At 41.6% G+C, this 22,335-nt stretch overlaps 2 protein-coding genes across 15 annotated transcripts in view; one reads left to right on the forward strand and one right to left on the reverse strand.

The window, feature by feature from the left end:
- The window catches only part of SESN1 (sestrin 1), a 79,043-nt gene extending 72,676 nt beyond the window's left edge, over window positions 1–6,367 (forward strand). For 6 of the 7 annotated variants that reach the window (XM_061460153.1, XM_061460159.1, XM_061460155.1 and 3 more), the window contains 7 exons: window positions 301–543; window positions 1,787–1,934; window positions 2,764–2,876; window positions 3,113–3,303; window positions 3,553–3,697; window positions 4,813–4,866; window positions 5,248–6,367. In XM_061460153.1, coding sequence (XP_061316137.1) covers window positions 301–543; window positions 1,787–1,934; window positions 2,764–2,876; window positions 3,113–3,303; window positions 3,553–3,697; window positions 4,813–4,866; window positions 5,248–5,334 — 981 coding nt within the window. In that variant the 3' untranslated portion in view covers window positions 5,335–6,367. The remainder of the gene's footprint in view (window positions 1–300; window positions 544–1,786; window positions 1,935–2,763; window positions 2,877–3,112; window positions 3,304–3,552; window positions 3,698–4,812; window positions 4,867–5,247) is intronic. The other variant, XM_061460154.1, reaches the window with a different exon arrangement.
- A 1,488-nt stretch (window positions 6,368–7,855) lies between these two features.
- The window catches only part of ARMC2 (armadillo repeat containing 2), a 65,690-nt gene continuing 51,210 nt past the window's right edge, over window positions 7,856–22,335 (reverse strand). For 5 of the 8 annotated variants that reach the window (XM_061460145.1, XM_061460144.1, XM_061460142.1 and 2 more), the window contains 6 exons: window positions 21,254–21,575; window positions 19,595–19,717; window positions 17,613–17,726; window positions 16,153–16,285; window positions 13,808–13,965; window positions 9,160–9,481 (listed from right to left, as the gene is read on the reverse strand). In XM_061460145.1, coding sequence (XP_061316129.1) covers window positions 9,345–9,481; window positions 13,808–13,965; window positions 16,153–16,285; window positions 17,613–17,726; window positions 19,595–19,717; window positions 21,254–21,575 — 987 coding nt within the window. In that variant the 3' untranslated portion in view covers window positions 9,160–9,344. Of the gene's footprint in view, window positions 8,296–9,159; window positions 9,482–13,807; window positions 13,966–16,152; window positions 16,314–17,612; window positions 17,727–19,594; window positions 19,718–21,253; window positions 21,576–22,335 lie in introns of those variants that run through there. The other 3 variants (XR_009744525.1, XM_061460146.1, XR_009744526.1) reach the window with 3 other exon arrangements.

Below are 22,335 nucleotides of genomic sequence, written 5' to 3' on the forward strand. Positions count from 1 at the left end.
CTGATGTCAGTCAGTCTGGCCTCAGTACAAACCATATGCTGCAAAGTGAAAACCCCAACTGATTGAATAGCTGAAGGCCAGAGAGGGCAGAGAAGCCATTTCCTTTGTGGCTCAACCACGAGTCTACGGCTAGCAGGTCTCCTGGTGAGGGCACTGAGCACGCCACTGGCAGCAGAGGGTTAGGAAGCACGTGTGTACATTGGAAGAATAATTCTACCTAGTAAAGAACTGTGTTGATAAACTGCATTAAGGTGGAATCATTTGAATGACTTTAATACTTGATTTGTGTTAATTTTAAAGCAACTTTTGAAGACCGAAGAGAACAGCTGGTCCCTGGCAGAGCTCATCCATGCAGTTGTTCTCCTCACACATTACCACTCCCTTGCTTCTTTCACATTTGGTTGTGGAATCAGCCCAGAGATCGACTGTGAAGGGGGTCACACTTTCAGGTCCCCTTCTGTCAGTAACTACTGCATGTGTGATATTACAAATGGTTACCACGGGGTGGATGAAATTCATGCCAGCCCAACTGGAAGTATTCCAGTAAGTACCTGTCTGCACAAGCAGTCTTGTTCAGTAGCAGCAGTTTCTTTGTAAAGTTAATACATGGAGGGTGCCTGTCAGTGTTCAGTGAGAGTGGGGTTGATGAACCTAATCCACATGAGTGCCAGCCAGAAGAAAGATGTTTAGGAGAAGCTGCAATGACACTGCTAAACTAGGGGGAATTACCAAAGGGCCAGACAAAGACATAATCTCTAAGTTGTCTATTTTTTTGGTCTCTTGTCATCATACTCCACTCCAGATCTCAGCCAGTTTATGATACATATCCTGAGCAGCAGTGGCCAAGAGTGCTTTTTCCATGGGTGCTGGGGAAAGTTGGCTCTCCCTTTGATTCCAGTCTTTGACTTAGCTGCCGTGAGGTTTTTTGTGATACATCACACCACAGACCGTGCCAAATTCTCTGTCTCTAAATGAGTATTTCCTGCCTACAGTAGTTGTGCTCGCTGATACATACTTGCTTCCACTTAGTGAAGAGCATGATGTGAACCAAGCGTTGGCTGAAGAACAGCAGTAACAGGGTGTTTTCAGTGCAGGTTCCCTGCTGTGAGAGGTCACTGCAGTGCTGTGGGTGGCATTTAAATGTTATTTGCTGGAGCTTGCTGCTTCTCTGAAGGAGCAAACTGCAAAAGTCAGAGGGGAAAGGGGCAGAAGTGTACAGACTGGAGATAACTTTGCTATGTGTTGATGGATTTTTTACAAGACCAGATGTTGAATTAACAGTGTGTCGTGGTGTTGAAACAGCTCTTGTGAAATACAGTTATCTTGCACTAGCTTTCCTTTGAGGCTTTGTTAAATCTGCCTTTACGCTCACTCTTCCTTTTTCCTTCAGTATGTTTCTTTGTGAGCAGAGAGGAGGGAAAATTCAGTTGGGCAGTAAATTGTGGTTACTTCCTCTATCAGAATTTCTGTTACAGCTGCTTGGTTTTCAGTTATTAAACATTTAGATGAAGTAAGAGAAATTAATTTTAGTGTGAGAACCACTTGTTCCCAAAAGCTGTGAAGCTAAAAATATGCTAAAAAATACCAGGGATCTAATTGAGAAAAGATAATGACTAAATGTGAACATTGGGTCAGTACAGATTTCTTTTGAGAATTGTTTTCCTCAGGAACTCAGTACTTGAAGATGTAAATAAAGGATGTAAGTTGTGTTTTAATCTGATTTCTTGATGATTTCTGTCACAGTTCTTGTGACATGGAAATAAAATGCTTCTCACTCCTTTTCAAGTCTACAGAGTCTGTCTGTGAAGTTGAAGCTCTAATGGAGAAAATGAAGCAGCTACAGGAGTGTAGAGATGAAGAGGAAGCCAGCCAGGAAGAGATGGCTACGCGTTTTGAAAGGGAGAAGAGAGAGAGCATGTTCGTCTGTTCTTCAGGTAGAACAGCTGTAGTGTGTGTGTGTATGTACTTTCCCAAATCACTTGAAGAAATACTACCACAAAAGGGGGGGGGGGGGGGGGAATTAAATGTGTCAAAATCACCACTATTTCTTTGAAGGGATGAAGGTTGGGAGTGCCTTGTTTTCTTTCAAGAATGCCTCAGAGCAAAGCAGTGCCAAGATTTTTGGCCTCTCTCAAAAACACCGTAACACCCACTGGCCAATATTATGTTTAATAGAAATTTCCAACAGAAATAGAATCTTGAGAGAGAGAGAGAGAGATTGCAAGGGATTTAAACATATCACAAGACATCGTAAAAAGAAGCCCTTACAAACAAGCAGCTATTAGAGCATGTGAAAGGTTGCTTTCCAGACAACTGTGAGACAGTACTTAATCTCTCACAAGTTTAGGGTTGTTCAGTCTTCAGCAGTTCCCTCTGAAATAAACTTGGTGTGGAAGTCTTAGAGGTCTCTGTTTTGGAACAAGAGCTTAGTAAAACAGATTTTCCCTTGACATTTGCACAGACCTCTTGAGCTAGGAGCAAAGCGTCCCCTAGACACAGGGGACAGGATGAAGAATGGCAGACAGAAGAAGGGGGAAAGAGGTGTTTGTCTGTAAGAAAGAATCAGTGTTTTTCCTGGAGTTGCCTCTAAAACCCAGAGCTGCAGTGACAGAGCTGTAACAAAAGCTTTTAATACAGGTAGTCCAGGGAAACTGTGAGTTTAGTTGAAAAGCACAGAGACCCCCATTCTTCTGCAAGAGTTCTGCTAGTACACGTCCAGTCTGTTCTTACTGAAATTGTGTGAAATTCTGTTTGAATTGACAGAAGATGAAGAATCAGCACCTGCAAGAGACGTGTCTCGCCACTTTGAGGACACCAGCTATGGTTACAAAGACTTCTCCAGACACGGGATGCACGTGCCCACCTTTCGTGTTCAGGTAACAAGGCTGGGGGTTGCTCTCAGGAGGCTTAGGGTGCTATCAGTTTGTTGTGCCAGATGCCAAACTTGGACATTGCTAGGCTGTAACTTAGCGCCCCACGGATGCAAAGGCCCAAAGCAAGCAAATGAACACCCCCCATAGATCACCTGCCCCAAGATAAATCGCAGTAAAGCGCTGGGTGTGCACAAGTTAATTCCTGAAATGCTCCATTCTCCATTTTTACTTATTCTAAGGATTATTCCTGGGAAGACCACGGCTATTCCTTGGTTAATCGTCTTTACCCAGATGTGGGACAACTACTTGATGAGAAGTTTCACATTGCTTATAATCTGACTTACAACACCATGGCCATGCACAAAGATGTGGATACCTCAATGCTACGACGAGCTATTTGGAACTATATTCATTGTATGTTTGGAATAAGGTCAGTTTTACTGCTTTTGTTCTAAGCAAACACATCAGACTTCTTAGCGCTGGCCTTTTGTTCTTTATCAGATTGAAGCAAAGTTATTTATAGCAAAGATGCAGGTATTTTTAAACATAATTTTGTCTGTGGGAGAGGGACAGAGGTACAAATTACACAGTAATTTATTTTGCCATAGGAACTTAAAACCACTGCAAGTGAAATAACTTGGCCTCGAAAATGAAAGTGTTTTTCTTTCTTTCTGAACAGATACGATGATTATGACTACGGTGAAATTAATCAGTTGTTGGACCGCAGCTTTAAAGTTTATATCAAGACTGTGGTTTGCACTCCTGAAAAGACCACAAAAAGAATGTATGATAGCTTCTGGAGGCAGTTTGAACACTCTGAGAAGGTACGGTTTGCATATGGGCCATAGGTCCACTTGCCACACTTAACAGCCACAGCCACCCAAGTAGCATTGAGGCTTTTAGCTGGTGTTAATGGGATTCTGCTCACATCCAGTAAATTCTTCAGGAGCTATAGTACTTCCTAGGCCGAAATAATTTATTTCCTACTGCATATTTGCTAGTGAACAGCTGACACAGACTGCACAAGCTCTGAACTGTATGGGAGGATAAACATGTTAAGTGGCACAGCGTTCCCCTTGGCTGTTGGCTGGCAGCTCCTGTGCCCCAGAGAGGCTGCAAGGTGAGGTGAGGCTCTCAGACCCAGAGCAGCCACCATCCTGGCCCAGGGTCCTTGCAGTCCAATGGTTGTTTTTAGTCTGAATGGCCCCAAGCTGTTACTTCATGTTAAAGCCTAAAGTCCTGCTGCTGGGTTACAGTCTGAATTGCACCTCCCAGAAATATGTTGTGCTGTTAACTCTTGGACATCAGCTCCATCAAGTTCATATCCTCCAGCTCTTCTTTGGAAGAAAAGCCCCGCTTAAAAATGAATGCTGATAAGTGCTGAGACATACATGTGCCTTAATCAGTGCTCATATCATTGGAGGCTCTATTTCTTGCTAAACTTGTGAAAATAGTTTAGAGGTACCTGGTAGTAATAGGGTATTATAACCACGCTGATTTAAGGTTGTTCAAGTGAAATACTATATGTTTGCTTTGGTTAGACTGAAAGCTTTTCAAGCACACAAATCCGTGTTTAAAGCCCCAAACTTTGGAAAGCCATCAAAATCCAAAGATCATACACATACGTGTCACTGAATGCCATCACCATCCATCCTCATGGAAGGCAGCACACGCAGCCATTCCATGCCACAACAAACTCACAGCTGACCTGCTGTCAGTGAGACAGTATTCTTCACCTTCTTCCCCACATGGTTTCTGATCTCATCCTCAAAGAAATACAGTAAAGACATGGAAGAGATGAGCTGGGGAACTTACCTCCAACAGCTGCTGTCTCAATAAAGACAATCATTTTATGGCATGTTATCTTGTGCTTCAACTCAGCTCACCACTCCATCCTGTTCAGGTGATAATTACCTGTGTGTTTCTCTCTGTCCCACAGGGGCAAACGACCTTACCACCTCCTCCTTTGTTAACAACCCCCTCTGCTCCACAGGTACCAACTACCCTTTTGCCTATAATTGATTAACTTTTTAGCTAAATTTGACCAATTATTTCCAAGCTGTGCACAATCTGCTGCTGCAGAAGGGCTTGTGTGTTTGAAAGCTGCTCTGTTCTTTCCAGCTAAACCAGTTGGTCTGTTAAAGGGGACTGCCTCTTCCTGTGACCCTGCCTCGCTTAAGGGTCTCTGTGACCCGATACAGAAATGTTTGCTCAGTCTTTGCTCCCTCAGCAAGCTTTACAGATAGAACTAATCTGGGTAGCCAAAACACAAAGCGCTGCCCCACTGCTGCTGCTAATAGGAAACCCACAGCCCCAAAGCCGTCCTTTCACTGTGAGCACACCGTTAAAGTGCAGCTTGTTTTCTTTCCTAAAGGTCCATGTAAATTTGCTTCTGGTAGAAGCTCGGATGCAAGCCGAACTACTTTATGCTCTGAGAGCTATTACTCGCTATATGACCTGATATCTCCGGCTGCCTGTTGATGTTGGAATGTTCTGCAGCTGCAGCGTGGTGGAGGAAGATATGAAGCCTCAGGACCAATGGTAGCTCTAAGTTATGAAGCCCATTGTGCCATAACTCCTTTAGTTTCAGCTATTTCCGTGTTTGGAATATCACTGCTGCTGCTCGGCAGTGAACGCTTGGCAGTTGAAAAAACAGGGGTGTGTGGCAGTGCTGCCTGCTCCTGATATTTTGGCTTTAGACAGCACAGGACTCCCTGTGAACTTGTGGCAATATAGCAAACGATAGATGCATAGATCTTGTGTTAAGGCAAATACAGTGGGAGTTGGAGCGTGAACAAAGTGGGACTTGATGACATTTGCTTTCCCTATGAGAATAATTTTAGAAAAATCTTGATGCTGCTATTTGTGCTGGTGAAGTGAACAGCCCCGGGCTGTTCCAGTTAAGCTACAAGTGAAAGTGAGCACTGCTATTGTCTGAGCCTTCGTTTTGTGTGGTTTCAAAAAGCCTTGTTATTTAGATTTCTTCTTTAATCAGAACGAAACCTCTTCTGTCCACACTGATCATTTGAAAGACAGCAGTCAGTTTTCTCAAATAGTTTAGCCTTAAAGTGCTAAGGGACAGCTGCCCAGCATAATGTGGTGAGCTCCAAAGTGCAATGGGCTTCCTGTGGGAAGCACGGGACTCGTGTCCTCAGAGCTCTCTCGAGATGGAACTGCGCTAAGTGTCGAGTGGCTCCTCATCCTGTTTGTCAAGGATGAACCAAGGAGGAGCTAGGACAGGTGTGGGAATGTGTTCTAGGCTGCCAAACAGTCCTAATGTATTATGTGCCCAATGCTGGTCTTACTGATTTTTGCAGTTGCTTAAATAACTAGGCTAAACCCATCTATTTTTAGCAAATCAAAACATGATTACAATGCTGACGTTTAATACACCGTGGGTTTTGGAGAACACATGAATACTTTTGTATGAGTGTGAATTGCTTTTTAAATTTGTCAGTATTACTGGTATTTTTTAAATAAAGGTAACAACTTTTTCTCCTGGCGTTTCTGCGTGGTTGAACTTTGCACTTCCGTTCTTGCTGGTATGCTCAGAAACTGTTCGGAGACATTGTAAACTGTTGGTAACTGAGGAAACATACTGAAAATGGCAAAAGGATATTTTTTGCAGTTGAGTCTAAAATGATGGGAGAAAACCCAGTTTAAAAAGAACATAATTTCAGTGAAGACCTAAATCTATACTATAGTGTTTCCATGCTTCCCATAGTCCTCCACCCTGTGTAGAGGAATACTCTGTCATACTGGGTTTTCTCTTTCCTCCCGGGTAATAGGCAGAGATTACATCTGTATATTTATATAGTCACCTATTTTCAATAACCAGCTCTAAATACTATTTTAAGAATTGAATTAAAGTGATTTTAAAATCCTCTTGTAGTGAACTTAGCTCCATCTTTGGCTGCTGATTTCCATAGCCTGGTGCCAGAAGGGCATCTGCCATTGGAAGGACAACCAGGTCTGCACAGCTAGACTGAGGATTTTATGGCAAGAGGTAACAGGCAGCAGGAGGAGGGTTTGCCACAGGTGAGTGACAAAGCCTTTTGGACACACTCCTACTGCTGGCTGTGATGGGGGTTACCCTCTAAGTGTAGAAACCCCACCTGCTTACAGTAAGGAGTGTTATCCATAGGGCAGGAAAGAAACAGATTTTCCCAAGTCCACCAGCAGAATGAAATTAAGATTCCTGTCCCTTGGCCTGCTTCTCAGTGAGCTCAGACTGGTTGCTCTGAATACAGAACATTCTGAGAACAGTTTTAAGTTTACAGTCCAAGAAGCTAAAATATCTAAAAAGATCTAGGGGAGAAAGATTAATAAACTGTCAAAAAATGTGACTAACAGGAAGCATCTGCTGTTTCCTCTTAACTAAAAATACAGGATTTTTAATGTTCCACAGCCAGAGCAAAACTTTCCTGTGTAAGGCCACAGCATAAAGCTAAGCTCTGCCTGCCTAAGGACACAGTGTCTCTCCAGTCTGTAGGTGGAGTTTCTGAAACACCTGATTCTCCGGTTGCTTTTTGGGGGTGGTCAAAGGTTGACAGGAAATTTTCTGAGAAGCCTGAACTGGCTGTTTCTGTCCTGTGCTATCCAGGCAAATGCAGGTACCTGCAGACACACTCTGCCTTCTCAAGCAGCGAACACTGCAGCATGTGTGTGCCAGTGGCTTCATACGGTCACATTTTCAACCGCAGCAGTAACCACAACCTGCAGCCAACCCTAACTACACACCATGCTACTTACTTTGGAGAAGGGGCCTGAAGATGGTTGGGCATTTTCCATGCTGAGGCATTTGTGGTGCTAAGCAAAAGAGACCAAGCCAAAGCTGTTAAGTACAGTGGCAACCAAAGTCAGTGGGGTTAGTCTTTAAACAAGAAAGGGTTGAGTTGCCAGATGCTTCATGAGTGGTGATCACTGCAGACAGCAGCAGCTGTGTGTGACAGAAGGGCAGGAGGGAGAAGCCACAGCACTGCTTTGGCCACTGGTGTGGGCTGCCCTCCCCTGCAGGCTATAAGCCCTGATGACTACCAAGCAGCTCTTACAGAGCCTCTGCACCACTCCCAAAACCAGGACCATGAAATCTCTCCTCCCCTGTCCCATCAACAGCAAAGAAGTCCCTGAGAAGCAGGGATCTAAACTACAAAGAAAGTTTCCCTGCCCTTCTACCACAGTTGTGTTTCCCAGCCTCCTTGCTTCATCTCCTCACCTGGAAGCAGAGCAATGTCAAAGGTACAGCAGTGCCACTGAGGGAGCTCCAAATCGCTGCCTCAAACCAATTCCTCCAGCCTCTCTGAGGGCATTGCCAGGGGAAGACTTGCACTCCTGACACACACAGCACAACACGAGGCTGCTGACCCTCAGGATCACAGCCAGGAGCCCAGCAGCCCCTGCTCAGTGGTTTGTTCTTAGTGATCTGCGGTCAGAAAAGAGGCAAATGGGTCAGATCCGTGAAGCTTTCTCTAGCCAGTCAGGCTGTTAATGCTTGAGGCCAGTGATGCACCTGCTGAGCAACACAATTACACAAGCAACAAGCAGGGACTTCTACACTCTGAAAGGATGAAAACTGAGCAGTAAGACAGCATCAGTCAGAAGGAACGTGAAGGATGCAAAGCCTTTTCGTGCCCTGTGGATGGAAACATAAGCCCAGGCGAGATGACTGGCCAAGACAGTCTGACCAGTACAGGCACACAGGCCTGGGAAGGTGGGAAGCAACACACCAGACTACCTAAAAATCCCCACTTACATCAAGGACAGGGGTGTTTTGCCTTAAGGCTTGAAGTCCCAATTCAGAAAAACCTCTTTCCAACACAGCTGGACCTACATCCCACAAACACCAAGGCAGGAGCTAAGATACCCGAGCCACACGGTATCAGGTAGAGAAAGGGGGATTTTGCAAAAAAAAGGAAGCAGCTTTCCCCCTGGCCATGGATAGCACTTGATCTGGAGAACGAAGCTCAGGATTTAAGAGCAGAGTGCCCCAATAGCATTTGGGTTACTCTTGCTGGAGAATTCATAGAAAGTAAAAATGTGTCAAAGCCTGTAGGCAAGCTGCGATTCCAAGCATGTAACACACTTTTACAGTGCACAGCATTTTTGGTACCACAGAGGCCCACTGGTACCGCTCAGTGGTAATTTACCTTTTAAAAATGAAACGTTCAGCAAATAGTTTCATTTCATTTTCCCAGCCAAGAAACTATGCAATTAATAGATCACACTGAACAGCTGCTTCATCAGCTTAAATACCTTGTAAAAAGTAATTACACATGCAAAAACTGGATGCAAGCTTCTCAACAGGTAGGATCCAGTATATAAATGCCAGGCTTTACTGACTTCTTAAAAATTAAATTGCTACGCTGTCCAACACACTTACCAATGGCAAAGTACAGGTATATTAGAAATGTAAAGCTGGTCAATCTATAGCACCAAAAAAAATATGACTGATTAAAATGGAGTAGTAGCCAGTCACAGCTGGAAGGACTGATGATTCTGAATTCTATCAAGAAGTTTTTCTGCCACAGGCTTGAACTCTCTTTCCCAATACAGTTTGTGGTAGTCCCTTACATCTCCATCGAGGCTGTAATCCAGCGCTAGTTCTGCATCTGTAATCAAAGAAAATATCATCAGCAGTTCTGAGTAAAAATATACCCAACTATGTATTTTATGGCCACAGCACATTACAACTTAGCATTTCTGTTACGTTGGTGGATTCAAGACAACTCCATGTGGAAGACAAACTAAGCATCACTATCTGAGGGACTTGATTTAAAGGATGCTAAGGTCAGTAACACGCTAAAAAGGAGGCTGCAAGTTCTTATTATTCTCACACCTCACAGGTGTAGCTAAACTGTATCCCCAGGATCAAGCATTTACTGTGGCTGTCAGCCTGGAAACTACCGGAGTTTTAACATCACCCACAGCAATTTTGCTAATGTAAGCGATCAGTTCATCTGACTACAACTATGTTTTTCTTATCACAAATTGCTCTGCTAATCTGGTTTATTAAGGCTTTGAAATTGTATTTACTATTATACTTAAAAAACTTAACCACACTGGTTACTGTATCACTGATGCCCTCTCTTCCTCACAAACTTCATAATTAAAGTAGTAGGATACTCTTAAGGGATAAGCCATGTTAGGAATGACAGGAGGTCATCACTCGTTATTCCACATCCATTTCACCTGGTATTGGATGAAACACAGAAACAAACCCTTCCTGAAAAGAAGAAACCAGTCGGCAACCCGGAGCTTGCTCCTGACTGATAACGCTGAACAAATGTTTTCATACAGTTTAGGAGAAGGCTATTTGACAACCTTAAGGCCATAAATGTACCTAAAATGAAGATACAACCCTGCACCCAAGGGGCAGTGTGACTTACCTTTGTTCTAGACTGTGAATCTGTTCAAGAAATAATGCTGTAAAGGGAGCTCACTGCACACTGAGAGCAGGTAAAAGACAACTCTGAAGATAAAATATGGGAATCTTCAGCTCCAAGTTTAAGTCAAACTTTGTGTAGAAGACAGATGCTCAAACAGCAATTATCCCCATTTAAGCAAATGCCAAGGTGCCTATGCAGAGCACATGGCCTGAGCTGCCACAGCTATGAAGGAAGAAATGATGTTACTTTGGCATAGAGATGGGCTCCATTCCACAGACAGTTACCAGTAACTGCAAACAATACATGACTTCTATGCCACTACAGTGTTTCTAAATGAACAAAATTAAAGAGATGCTGATTGTGAGGTAGGTTCCAAAAGGGGTTCTGCATAAGGAGAAGATGCCATATAGAGGATTTCTGTGAAAAAGAGGAAAAAAAAGTATTTCAAGAAAGAAGACATGTCTTACCTCTGCAGGAAGAAACCCTGTAATCAGAGATAAAATCCAACCTCAGATATGAAATCTATATTTGATATATCATTGGTCCTGTCCAACCCAAATTATCCTCTGTACCAGAGCCACCATAGATCAGGTTGCTCTGGTCTACGTACTGTTGAGTACTGAGTAACCTCTGAGGACGAAGATTCCACAGCCTTTCGGGGCAGCAAGTAACAGTGCTTGGCCCCTGCCATGGTGGAAACTTCTTTTTGCTAATATTTAATTGGAATTTTTCTTATTGCAACTTGTGCTCCAGTACCTCTGGTCCCATTTAATGGCACCACCCAACATACCTAAAATGAATCTCAGCAGCAGAGAAGTGAGAGGAAGAAGAGGAAGATAAAGGATTATGGGTTTTGTTTTCAGGGAGAATTGCTTTGCCTACTCCTGAAATGATTGTTCTAGCCAAAGTAACTATCTTCTAACATGGGGCAAAAGACATTACTTTGAATTACATTGAATGTTTATGGAATCACTGAGGTGAGGAATTCTAGTCTACCAGAACACGGGTCAGAACCAGTTCAAAAGCTGAAGTGTGGAACCAAAACAGTATGTCTATCTCCTAAAGTAGAATGAAAGTAAGACGGGATAGGTGAGGCCCAGTGCCCCACATCTAAGCTGTGCATCCTCAGATAATTTAATTTTCCCACGACCCTCCTCCAAACTAGCAAAATTGGGTACTGGCCAAACAGCATATGAACTGGCTGTGAGCCCAGGAGCGAGACAAGCACACGGGGTCTGCACGCTATGAGGGAAGCACAAAGCCAGAGTACATGCTGCCTGCTAGGGCTACCCATCCCTGTAACTCTGGCAAGACAGGGGCCAGGAAGCCCTGGAAGTCGGTATCCTGCCATGTAGGAGTTCATGTGTACTGAGATTCCAAAATAAACCCCTTGAACTGCTAGTGCAAGTACAGGTGGACAGAAGAAAGGTCTGGAAAAAAGAGAGGTAGAAAGGAGATTTCGCTGAACAACCGAAGAGAATAATGTTCTCAAGACAGAGCTCATCTCCACTGCCACTCCTGAGGGACAGGGGCAAAGCAAAGCTGCTGCCAGGGGCCTGGAAACACCAGCCTGCAGCTGTGAAACTCAAAGGCAGCTGAAAGAAGGCAAATGATAGTGCCACTGGAAAGCAGTGCCACAGCATCTCAGCTGCTGGGACCAGACAGGAAAAAAGAAAAACAAAGGGTGCCTTTTTTCCTGCCTTTCTTGGGCCCAACATCTTTTGAAGCTATTTTCCACTCCCTTTTGGCTCCCTCGTATCTTTTGTCATCTTGTGCCAGGTAGGGGAAAGGAAAACAAAGGGGATGAGGCCAAGCACAGCAGGTGAAGTGAGGTGTCTGCTGTGCCATGCTCCACTTTTTCCGTTTCCTAAGGGTGTGCTGATGCTTAAGTACAGTCCACTGACTGTCAGCAGTTGCCTCCTGCTTCCTGAATGATAGAATCAGAGCAAAGACAGTTCAAGGCTGTTACTTGATACAATGGGAGGAGGAAGATGTAGGACAATATTAATCAGCTGCTATTACTAAAATTTGTTGGCTCTTAACACATAGAAGAACCAGATGTAGTAAGATGCACTTTTTCTACAGCTATTCTTCAGAGCAGTGTGAAGACAGACTTGCCTTCTCATTTAATTGTGACCTACTTTTAATTAATTGTCATTACGGTTGCATTACAATTGCAACTGCAATTCTACATGAACTTCCAGTTCACTAAAGCTGTGCCAGTTAATGAGACTTCCAATTACTACCCAGCCTAGATTCTGCAATCAAATTAACTGCTGGAATAAGCAGTGTTAAATGCAGAGAGAAAAATAAGTAAGAACTTTCCCGGACAAAGGCATATATTTTTTGCTGCATGCCAGAAAATTCAAGCATGACTGTGGCTGTAAGGTGTGCAGTTCTGTTTCAGAATGTTAAAAAGTGCACTAATGATCTTGAAACACAGGATTTTCAGATAAATAGATGGAATTACTGGTCACATTAAGATACGTTCCATCAAAGCAACGAATGTAATGCAAGGAAAGATTACAAGAATAACAGTAATTCTGGCCGCACAAATCCACCCACTTTTCTGATTGTCTAGAACCAAACCAGACCACTGGGATTTCCCTTTCTGTCTGGGTCTGACTAACACACAGCCTTCTCCACAGCAAGCATACATACATCTTCATTAAATTTCCAATTAAAATAAAATCAAAATTAGTTAAGGTTCGCTTCAATTTCATTTACATTTTAAAGATCTTGTTCTAAAAGATAATTGCAACTGACCTACCCAAAATAAAATCATACCCAAAGCAGCGCTCATAAAGGAGAAAAATTGCGTATATAGTGACTATATAGAACTATTACATAGCAATTAAACTCTGTAAAATTTGAAGCAAACACAAATGTGCAGATGAAAAGATCCAAGTGCGTAAGCAAATCAGGGTCTTAACATTCACTTGTCGGCACCTTCCAGCCTGTGTCTGTAAAGAGGCACAGCCTCCCTTGCTTTAGGGAGCAGATGAGACATTCTCAAGATGTTGTCCTTCCCCACAAGGAGATGATGATGGGAAAGGAGGGCAGCCAAGGGGCTGAGCAGCAAAGCTCAACCTGTTTTACCACTGAGCCCTTAGGCTGAGGGGAAAAGCCACATTCCCTGTGCATGCTGTGCGGTAACCAGGTGCATCACAGCTGAGCCCCCGCTTCTGTCAATACCTGCAGTGCTTTGAGGCCAGAAGGGCCCACACATCCAGTGAAAAGTATCTTTTGCACTGAAGGTTTATGGGATAGTTGGCTCAAGCAGGCAAAAAGGCAGCTGGTGACAAGCATTAGCAGCATGCTAACTAGACAAACTATAGCGGGGAGTGACAACAGCCAATTCCACCTTGGCAATCCGTAAGTTCTGGGGGAATGTGCTGAATTGCAATGAACCAGTGTACTGCTGGATAGTCGACACCAGCCAACCACTTAAAGCTGCATGACAGACTTCCCACCCAAATGAATACTGCCTTGATTTTGCTCTCTTTATTTCCTTTATTAAGGAAAAGAGACCAAGATTATGAATCTCACCTATGAGTGATGTGAGCAGCACCAGCAACGTCTCAGTATCTTCTCCAAAGCATGAGGCCGAACTTGTGGTGCTTTCACTATAGTTCCACAGGGTTTTGCATATCAAACAAGCCAGCTGCCAATCTGATGGCCCAAAGTCTTGTAAACAGTCAACTAACCTGTTGGTATAAAAAAAACCAAACCCAGTGTTTTGCTCCATGTAGTTTTCCTCTAAGCCCTTCAAAATCTGGTAGTCTAAAAATGTATGCAGACTCCACGAAAGTTTGCAGGAAAATTCTCTATTAATAAACTTAAGATGCTACTTTCTCCCTCAGTAACTTCTCCTTTCCATTTAGTCTAGCTCCCTAGGGATGTGAACGTGCTTTTTGTCTACACATATGTGCATTTGCCTGCCTGCATCTGTCTACCCCCCAGAACATTTTAACCCAACTGAGCAATTCCAATCACACACATCACAAATGTAACCATTTCAAAGACACTAAAATTCTATCAGATTTCATGACTATCTGTAACCGTCCCAAATCCATGGCTACCAGTAGAGCAGAGACTGCAATGGGAGCCGAACCTCATGAGGTGCCAAGAATTCATCTGCAACAGACAGTATGAATGCAGAAAAAGCTTTGGTCAGAATATCCAGTTTATTACACATCAGAGGATCTGACCAGAAGACAAATCCAAAGGAATTTACTACTTCCATGACTCCCAGAATTACCTTTAACATTCAGTGAAGCCTGACTGTTCTGCAGATCTTGCCCTTTATTGTATTTCCTCAACATGTGCTCCTCCCCTCCACTGGGAATGCCAGTTTTATTAAGGACCATTAGGTTCTTGACCTTTCTCCCAGTCTCATTTCCTTGCAAGTACCAAATGCAGGCTAGATGATAAGCAGGACTCTGAAATGAAGCTGTAACTTTTCTGCCTGCACCAGCTATCCAGAATTCCCATTACCAAACAGCAGTGTTCACAAGTCCCAGGGCAGCAGAAGTAAATGTTTTCACTTGCTGTCCCTAGTGACCTCTCATAATAGTAACCCTTCACTGCTGCTCTCTTCCCCAACCCTATGACCTTCTCTTTCTACTTCACTGTGAGATTTATAATCTGGTGATTAGTAAAGGGAACACAGAATAACTATTACATTCGGGTATGGATGAAAATAGCAGTAATTGAAAAGCAACCAAAAGAGGTTTGCTCTTTCTCTCCTCTCTGAAGGCAGTCACTGTGGAAGACCGGGAGGCATACAATGAAAAGCCAAATGGATTTGCCCTATTACTTTTTTTTTAAGTTTAACTCTCTGATGAGACTAATTCCATGTTTTATTAGGGCCACCATATATTAATACAATAACCTCATTTTCAAAAATCCACAGAGCGAGTTTGGCATAGTCAGGGTGACCTCCTTAACAATCACTTCCAAATTCTCTAGATTTATTTCGTAATGTTTCTTTTTCCGCCTTCCTGCTTCACGAATCTTCAGAGAGAGTACAGAAAATTCTCTATTCTGCAGAATATAAATCTCTCACATTTATTATTCATTTGCCTCTAGCATTTTTATTCTTCTTTTTCAGCTTTATATTTGACCTGGTAACTAGAACATGGGAAGGGAGGATGAGCATACTATGCATAGTTTATATTGTAATAAAAAGTAATTATATGATGTATGAACAAGAAAGCATTTCAAAGTTAGGCATATGGTTGCATAAACGTAAGTTGTATCAACTACTTTACAAGCACAGAGACATGATCATTCACGTTGCTCCAATTAAGCTGGATCCGCTATTATCTGAACATCAAGGCCACAAGTGTTCCATCCACAGTGGGTTTTCAAGACCTAATACCTCTTATAATACAAGCGCCTTAACCTTGAGTTATTCTGCTGAGCATGGCTACATCAGGTAGTTTTCCCTACTATACTAAGTAGTTACAAAAATTGCCAGTGACCATATGGTATATCCTAGTTCCTGAAGTAATCTTCACGCTTACAACAGATGATACACATTAATGGTGCCTATTAACTGTAGCCCACATAGGATCCAGTTAAGTCAAGCATGAGCCATGCCTTAGTTGCTTTGTTGTATGGTACTCTCCTCTGCTGTATCAATCAGGAGGATTATTGGGAGATTTATTCTATGGGGTTTGGCTCTGCGTAGGCTAAACCATTCTAATACTTTTGAAAAAAAACATAGGAAAAAAGATGAAAGGCTCTTGAAGAGTGTTAGATGCTGACGATTTATTTAGTATACGTCCGTATTAGAAGTTATTTGCCCCAGTAAAAAAAAGAATCTGATTGAAACTCTTCAGCCAAACTAGTCAAAATTGCCTTTTTCATAAACATAATCAGGAACTTACTTTCCAATTCCTCCTTCCTCCATCAGAAATGCTCGTTTGTTCTTATCTACTGTGAGATTGAGCAGAACTCCACAGGCAGAAAAACAGACATCTTGCTTTTTGGCATCAAGCAAAGCAATCATGAACTTGTGTACTGTATTGTAAAGGAGGAGACAGTATTACTGGAAAGATGGCATTACAACATCCTTATTAAACATGTATACTCAGAAAGCAGTCAAATGCAGGGTGCCCTACCCAAAAATTTAACCTTGTAGCATACTACTGTGACATTTGTAGAGTAGGCACACAACCCATTGTAACAGCCATGATTATTTCATCATGCTGAACACCAGTTACCTTCAATACAACACATACAGAGTCATATAGTTATAAAAATACACTGACACAATGTGAAAACACAATCAGAAGAGGTTAAATTGACAAAATTAATTACAGCTTATTTCTTAAAAGTATGACCCTCCTTTCAATTCCAGTCAGCAGAAACTGCTGGGATTCGGCATTTGGTACTCCCAGAGGGACATTCTCACCTCTGCAAGTGGCCAGGTTGCCCTACACTGCACCAAGCCCAGCTGGAAGTGCTGCAGCCTGGAGCTCCTGCAGGTGACAGGCAAGAATCAGACACTGGACATGCAGCATCTTGCAGCACTTGCTGACACTGAACTCAGGAGGCAGTGGAAGACAACACCAGCAAGGGAGTCAGTCTTGCCTAATGGAGAGGCAGCCTCTCAGCTGTTCCTCAGCTTGGCACATTGATACCACAGTCCTAGTTGGAAAACTTAGTTCTTTGCCTGAGAGCTCATCAGCAACCAGTTATTGTCAATTTGCCCTTTGCAAATACCTTCTCCTCCAAAGTCAGTAATACGTCCACCCTTCAAAGAAGGAGTTGTGTATCACCTCAATTTCAGCACTGACAGGTATGTAGATACAAAAACATTTACATTGAACTGGTGTTTAATTAAACTTATGACGCACCCTCTGTGGATAGCAAGCAGTTGCCATTTTTCCCAAAGCTCCTCAGATACTCAAAAGCAAAGAGGCTTGAGAAGACTTGTATCCTACTCCACCCAGAGGCAAATAGATCTCTTTGTTGAGACAGTTGAACATCTTAAATGCATATTACGAAGTGCTAACAAGCTGTTGAACTGTGATTATGAGCCTAAATGAGAATTTAGTTGGATTTTCATTTATATCATACCACTACTAACCTGTAGGATTTGAAAAACTGAAGGAGAAAGGGCACCATGGCGTATTTTTCCTCCTCCACTATTTCCGTTCTAATGAAACTGAAATAAAATGGTGTTTATAATGACTGTGATTGGATTCTAACATTTGCCTGATTTGCAAAATATCAGAGAAGATTGCTTCTACACTTGAACTAAGACAGCTTATTAACAATCTTCCCTTTTTTAGAACTATGGACATTTAAAAACAGGACTCCTACAAGTGCAAAAGTAACTCACTCTTTTTCTGTATGATGAAGTCACAGATCTCATGATACTGGGAAAGATTGCCAAATGCTCTGACAGCCTCCACAACTCCATCCATACTGTTGCTCATTAACAGCCTTAAAAGCACTATTGGTTTGCCGAGAAATAAAAAAAAAATTAGTTGTATATCACAAACATGTGCTTGGCTTTTTATCAATAAATACAAAACACAAACAGTAACAGCAATAAATGGGAACAGTTATGTATCGCCTGGTTGCAGTGAAGGGGGTGAGCTGACGGTAGAACAAGAGCTAAATTGTGTAGGGCTTTGAAGATTAGACAAAGAGCTGCAATATGGGGCTAAACGCAAAGGAACAAACGGTGAGTTATGAAGACAAGCCTACACACAGTGGTAATAATGGGAGCCAGTTTTGCTATACAGTTTTGAGTGGGCTTATGTGAAAATCCAGGAAGACAAAGAAGAAAAAAAATGTTGTAATATATAAGAGAATTGATTTAGATCCTGAACAGATGGTCTTATGGTGCAATGTCTCCTAAAACTCAAATTACTCTCTGATTTTAGCTCAATGCTCCTATAACAAGCAAATACATTTTCTCTGAACAGAGCTGCTTAATATTGCCCCTGGTCTGAAGCATTTACTTGCTTGCTGGTTTTCTGCTTAGTAGTTACACATATGACTAGTGTATGTCTTCATATGTCTTCAGCAGATAGAATAAGACCTTCAGTACTTCCTAGAAACAGCTACTATCATGTAGGTTTTTGATGCACAGCAAAGGAGCAGTGTCAGAGGAGTTACATTTATCAGTCTCCTATGAGCATGAAGTGAACCACTGAAACCAGTTTATAGTGTGAATGACTCAAATCAGTCAACCTTTAACTCTTCTACCATAGAAAAGTGAGAGAAAGAAAAATCCTAGGAAAAGACATTCGCTTCGCTCCCGTTATTTCCATCTTTGAATGTTGCAATACTGAACATGCCTTGAACTTGTCTTAAAGAGACATCTGAAATGGTTCCTTTTTTCTCTTTGGGATCCACCATTTGTATCAAACAGCAAGCATTCTCAAAATGTCTCCTGGAGGAGGAAGCCTGCTGGTCTCCCATCAACAGGCTTTCTCTCTCCTCAGTTCAGGCAGAGAAAAGTGAGGGGGCTGTTTCCACAGGCTAACAATAAAAACAGGAGAGGGAGAGCACATGAGACAGGCAGAGAAGTCATTTGTTTCCACATTTCTCCAACTAGCAATGAGAGACAGTTGGCTTAGGGGTGATAAAATGACTCATGACAGAACAGCAGAATGTTACCTAAAGAGAATCTGATGTCTACCAGTCAGGGCACTAGGTTGACAGAATATTTTTTTCCTACTCTTCACGCTACCTGTTGTGCAAATTCCAGGCTCCATCTCTCCCCCATGTTTTGTCTATTTAGAGAGAAAGATATGCAAGACATAGACTCTACCTTCTGTATAACAGTAACACGAGTCCCAGAACTCAGATGCAGTTCCTACACATCACTAAAATACGACTGTTGTCTACTACTGTCAGAGGGGAGAGAATAACACAACTCCTGTACTGCCAATGGATTTATAAGCCAGAAATAGACATAAATCAGATTTTGCAGGTCTAGAAGATACTAAGAAGAAAAAAACCCCAAAACTTTTACTATACTCTGATAAGAAGTAAAAAGCAACATGTTTATTTTGGCACAGGCATATGGGTTTTGAACAAGCCTAGCAAAAATTGCTAAACAGAAAACAATATGGCAAATTCCTTTCAGGAAGAAGGGGTTTTGTCAACAACTTAACCTATTTTCAGACAAGTCATAGAACTATGTTCCAAAAGAATGAAAAATCATTATGGGAAGAGTTTAGCCCTATAAAGTTTATATTCATGCAATATGATACCACAAAACACTAGCAGCGTCTTTATTTCCTGTACTGTCAAAATATTTTCACTTTCAAAAACCTATACATAAAGTACTAATTTAAAAGTCCTTACTTTCAGCAATGTGTAGCTTTTTGTCTTGAACAGCAGAACTCTTCACTTTGTAGTAGGATAAATTGTTGATTGTTATTGCAGCATTGATGACCAACTCCTCACACTCATCAACTGACTTGTATTCTGAGAGTGAAAAAAAAAACCCAACAAACATGAACATACGCATATGCAGATACACAGAGATGAGTCTAACTTAGCTTAGAATTAGCTTAATCTCAGAAGCAAGCTAAATCATAGTTTACAGGGCCACTATTACAGACAACTATTCTGTTTTGCAGTAACATGGCAGAAGCTAATAGGAAGAGCTGATCCAAAAATGGCAATATAAAGTCACTCTTTCAACTCTTAATCCGCAGAAATCATTGTGACTGAGGCAACATGGTTTAGAATCTACTTAGTTAAGACATTTTACAGATTCTATTTTCTATTTTAAGATGGAACTGAGGAGAATCCACATGCAGAAATAGGCCTGTGTGATAGTCACAGACAATACTAAGGACTATACTGAAGTGTCAATGAAAAATTGGAGAAAAAAAAATATCAGTTTTTGAAAGATTCTTTCTCTCAGAGTTCCTAACAGAATGTTAACCAGTATAAAGACTACATCAGCAAGTCTGAAAGTCATGTATACCAATTTATCTGAGGTTTCTGGCCTCAGAAACCAAGAGTGAAGGAAATAAAAAGAAGGTTAAGTTCATAGGCAGAGAGAACATTTGGTAGTAAACCAATACAGTGCTCAAGAAGAGGGGAGGGTGTCAGAGAGAAGCTTTGAGGCTCAAAAGCACTTACACAATGATTAACACAGTTCCAATGCAGGAAGCTCCTACATGGATTAAGACAGAACACACAAAATTGTAAATCTGCCTTCTTTAACTCGCCATGTCTGGTGGTTAAGACTTGTGAGCTAGCATATAATAAGGTTGATTGTCTTTACATAATATTTAATGCTCACGTCTCATCCTAAAATACACTAAGTTATTTGTGATGTATTTTGTCACTGCTAAACTATGGGGAGAAAAGGCTACACAGTCCTAGCCTGTAATTAGATTTACAATGGGATCAGTAAGTGGTAAAGGAACGGCAGTTCTAAGCCTCCGTTTGTGGGGAAAGGGCCATTTTCTTCTGAAAGAAGATAAAGGTTGGAAATTTGAAAAAGAAGAAAAAATAAGAAGAGGCTGAAAGTTATGGGTACAGGGAACAAAAAGAATACTTAATCCAGAACAGTCACAAAACCTGCAAACCTAAAAAAAACCAAACCCATTACCAAACACATCGATGTAGCACCTGTTAAGAACAGACTTCCCTTACATATGAACTCTGAGAGGTGCATTTAAAGTAAAATTTGTTTTCTCCTCCTTAATGATCGTATCTGCAAATCTAATCACAAAATTGAACACTTCTACAACATCTTTCCCCAGAAACTGAAAAGTCAGTAGCAAAGCAGCAATGCCTCCACTGTCTCAAACAGGCTTTCTACATAAAACAGGTTATGAATATCCGCAGATTGACTTTGTTATTTAGCAATGGAACCAATTCAGTTATGGATCAATTTGTGCGTTGATCCATAGTGAAAAGTAATCCAAGAAGGTCAAGTAGAAAAATTCTAAACTCTTCTTACAGACTGAACAAAGGTTACAAACACAACATAGATTTTATTACCTAGTACTGTAACAAGCAATTCTACAACGTGATGGGCAACTGCCAGAGCTGCTCCTATGCTGGGATGAACAGAGACATTGGCCAGCACTCTTATCAGTTTTATCAGAACATCTTCTGCTTCTGAAGGATGCTTTGGTTGTTTTTTTTCTTCCCTTCCTTTTCCTTGGTACCATTTCTGTGTATTCAAATCAAGTTCATGGTAGGTTTGGAATAATGATATCAAGGTGTTAATGCTTCCTTTTTCTTGAAAAAATTGCTCACGGGGCTGGTCATTCTTTGCTGTTAAATTACCAAGAATGAAGAGAATACGGATAACCAAATCCTGCAATAAAACAAAACATATTACACAGAGCACATCAGAAGCTATTAGCTGCTTAAAAAGAAGATACTACTTAATTTGCTTCACAATTCACTTAGTAACAAGTCCAGAACAAGTGAAGGAATGCCAAATACAGCAACTAGAAATAATTTTTATGCTATTTTTCATAAACTGGTTTACAGAAGAAACCAAAAACATCTGACAGAACTAATATAGAATTGGGGTAGATACTAATGGGATATACTTAGCATAGGTCATCTATTTTTACCAAGCCCACAGTAATCCTAAAACATCTTAAACCAGCACTTTATATAACTAGAATAATAATATGGGCCAGACCTTATTAATCTTTCAAGTAAGCAAGTGTTAGTTGGGATGGCCAAAGACCATGACCTTCTCTTCTCTAGTCCTGTTACTCACTGTAGAGGTTAAACTGCTTCCCCTTGATTTATTAAATCCATGTTAGCTCTTACTCATTTTCCTTGTTAAGTCTTACAGATAGCTGAATTATTTGTTCCAGATTTTTACCAGAAATGTAATCTAAATTGACTGGTTTGTTGGACCCCAATTTCTCCTCTTTCCTCTTTTAAAGGAGCCCTACAAACTTGCAATCCTACACAACTTTACAAGAATCCCAGAGACATTACCCTTTCTGTACTTTTATAGCATCAAAGGGTAAATTTCATCAGGCCTAGCTGGTTTGAAGACACTTAATTATGCTCCAGCTCATTTTCTAGTGATAAAAGAACTCAGGCTGAAGTAG

The sequence above is a fragment of the Pezoporus flaviventris genome, unplaced genomic scaffold (genome assembly GCF_033815535.1).
Source record: "Pezoporus flaviventris isolate CSIRO_AGI_PZ_B2104156 unplaced genomic scaffold, CSIRO_AGI_Pfla_v1 ptg000031l, whole genome shotgun sequence".
NCBI classification, from domain to species: Eukaryota; Metazoa; Chordata; class Aves; order Psittaciformes; family Psittacidae; genus Pezoporus; species Pezoporus flaviventris.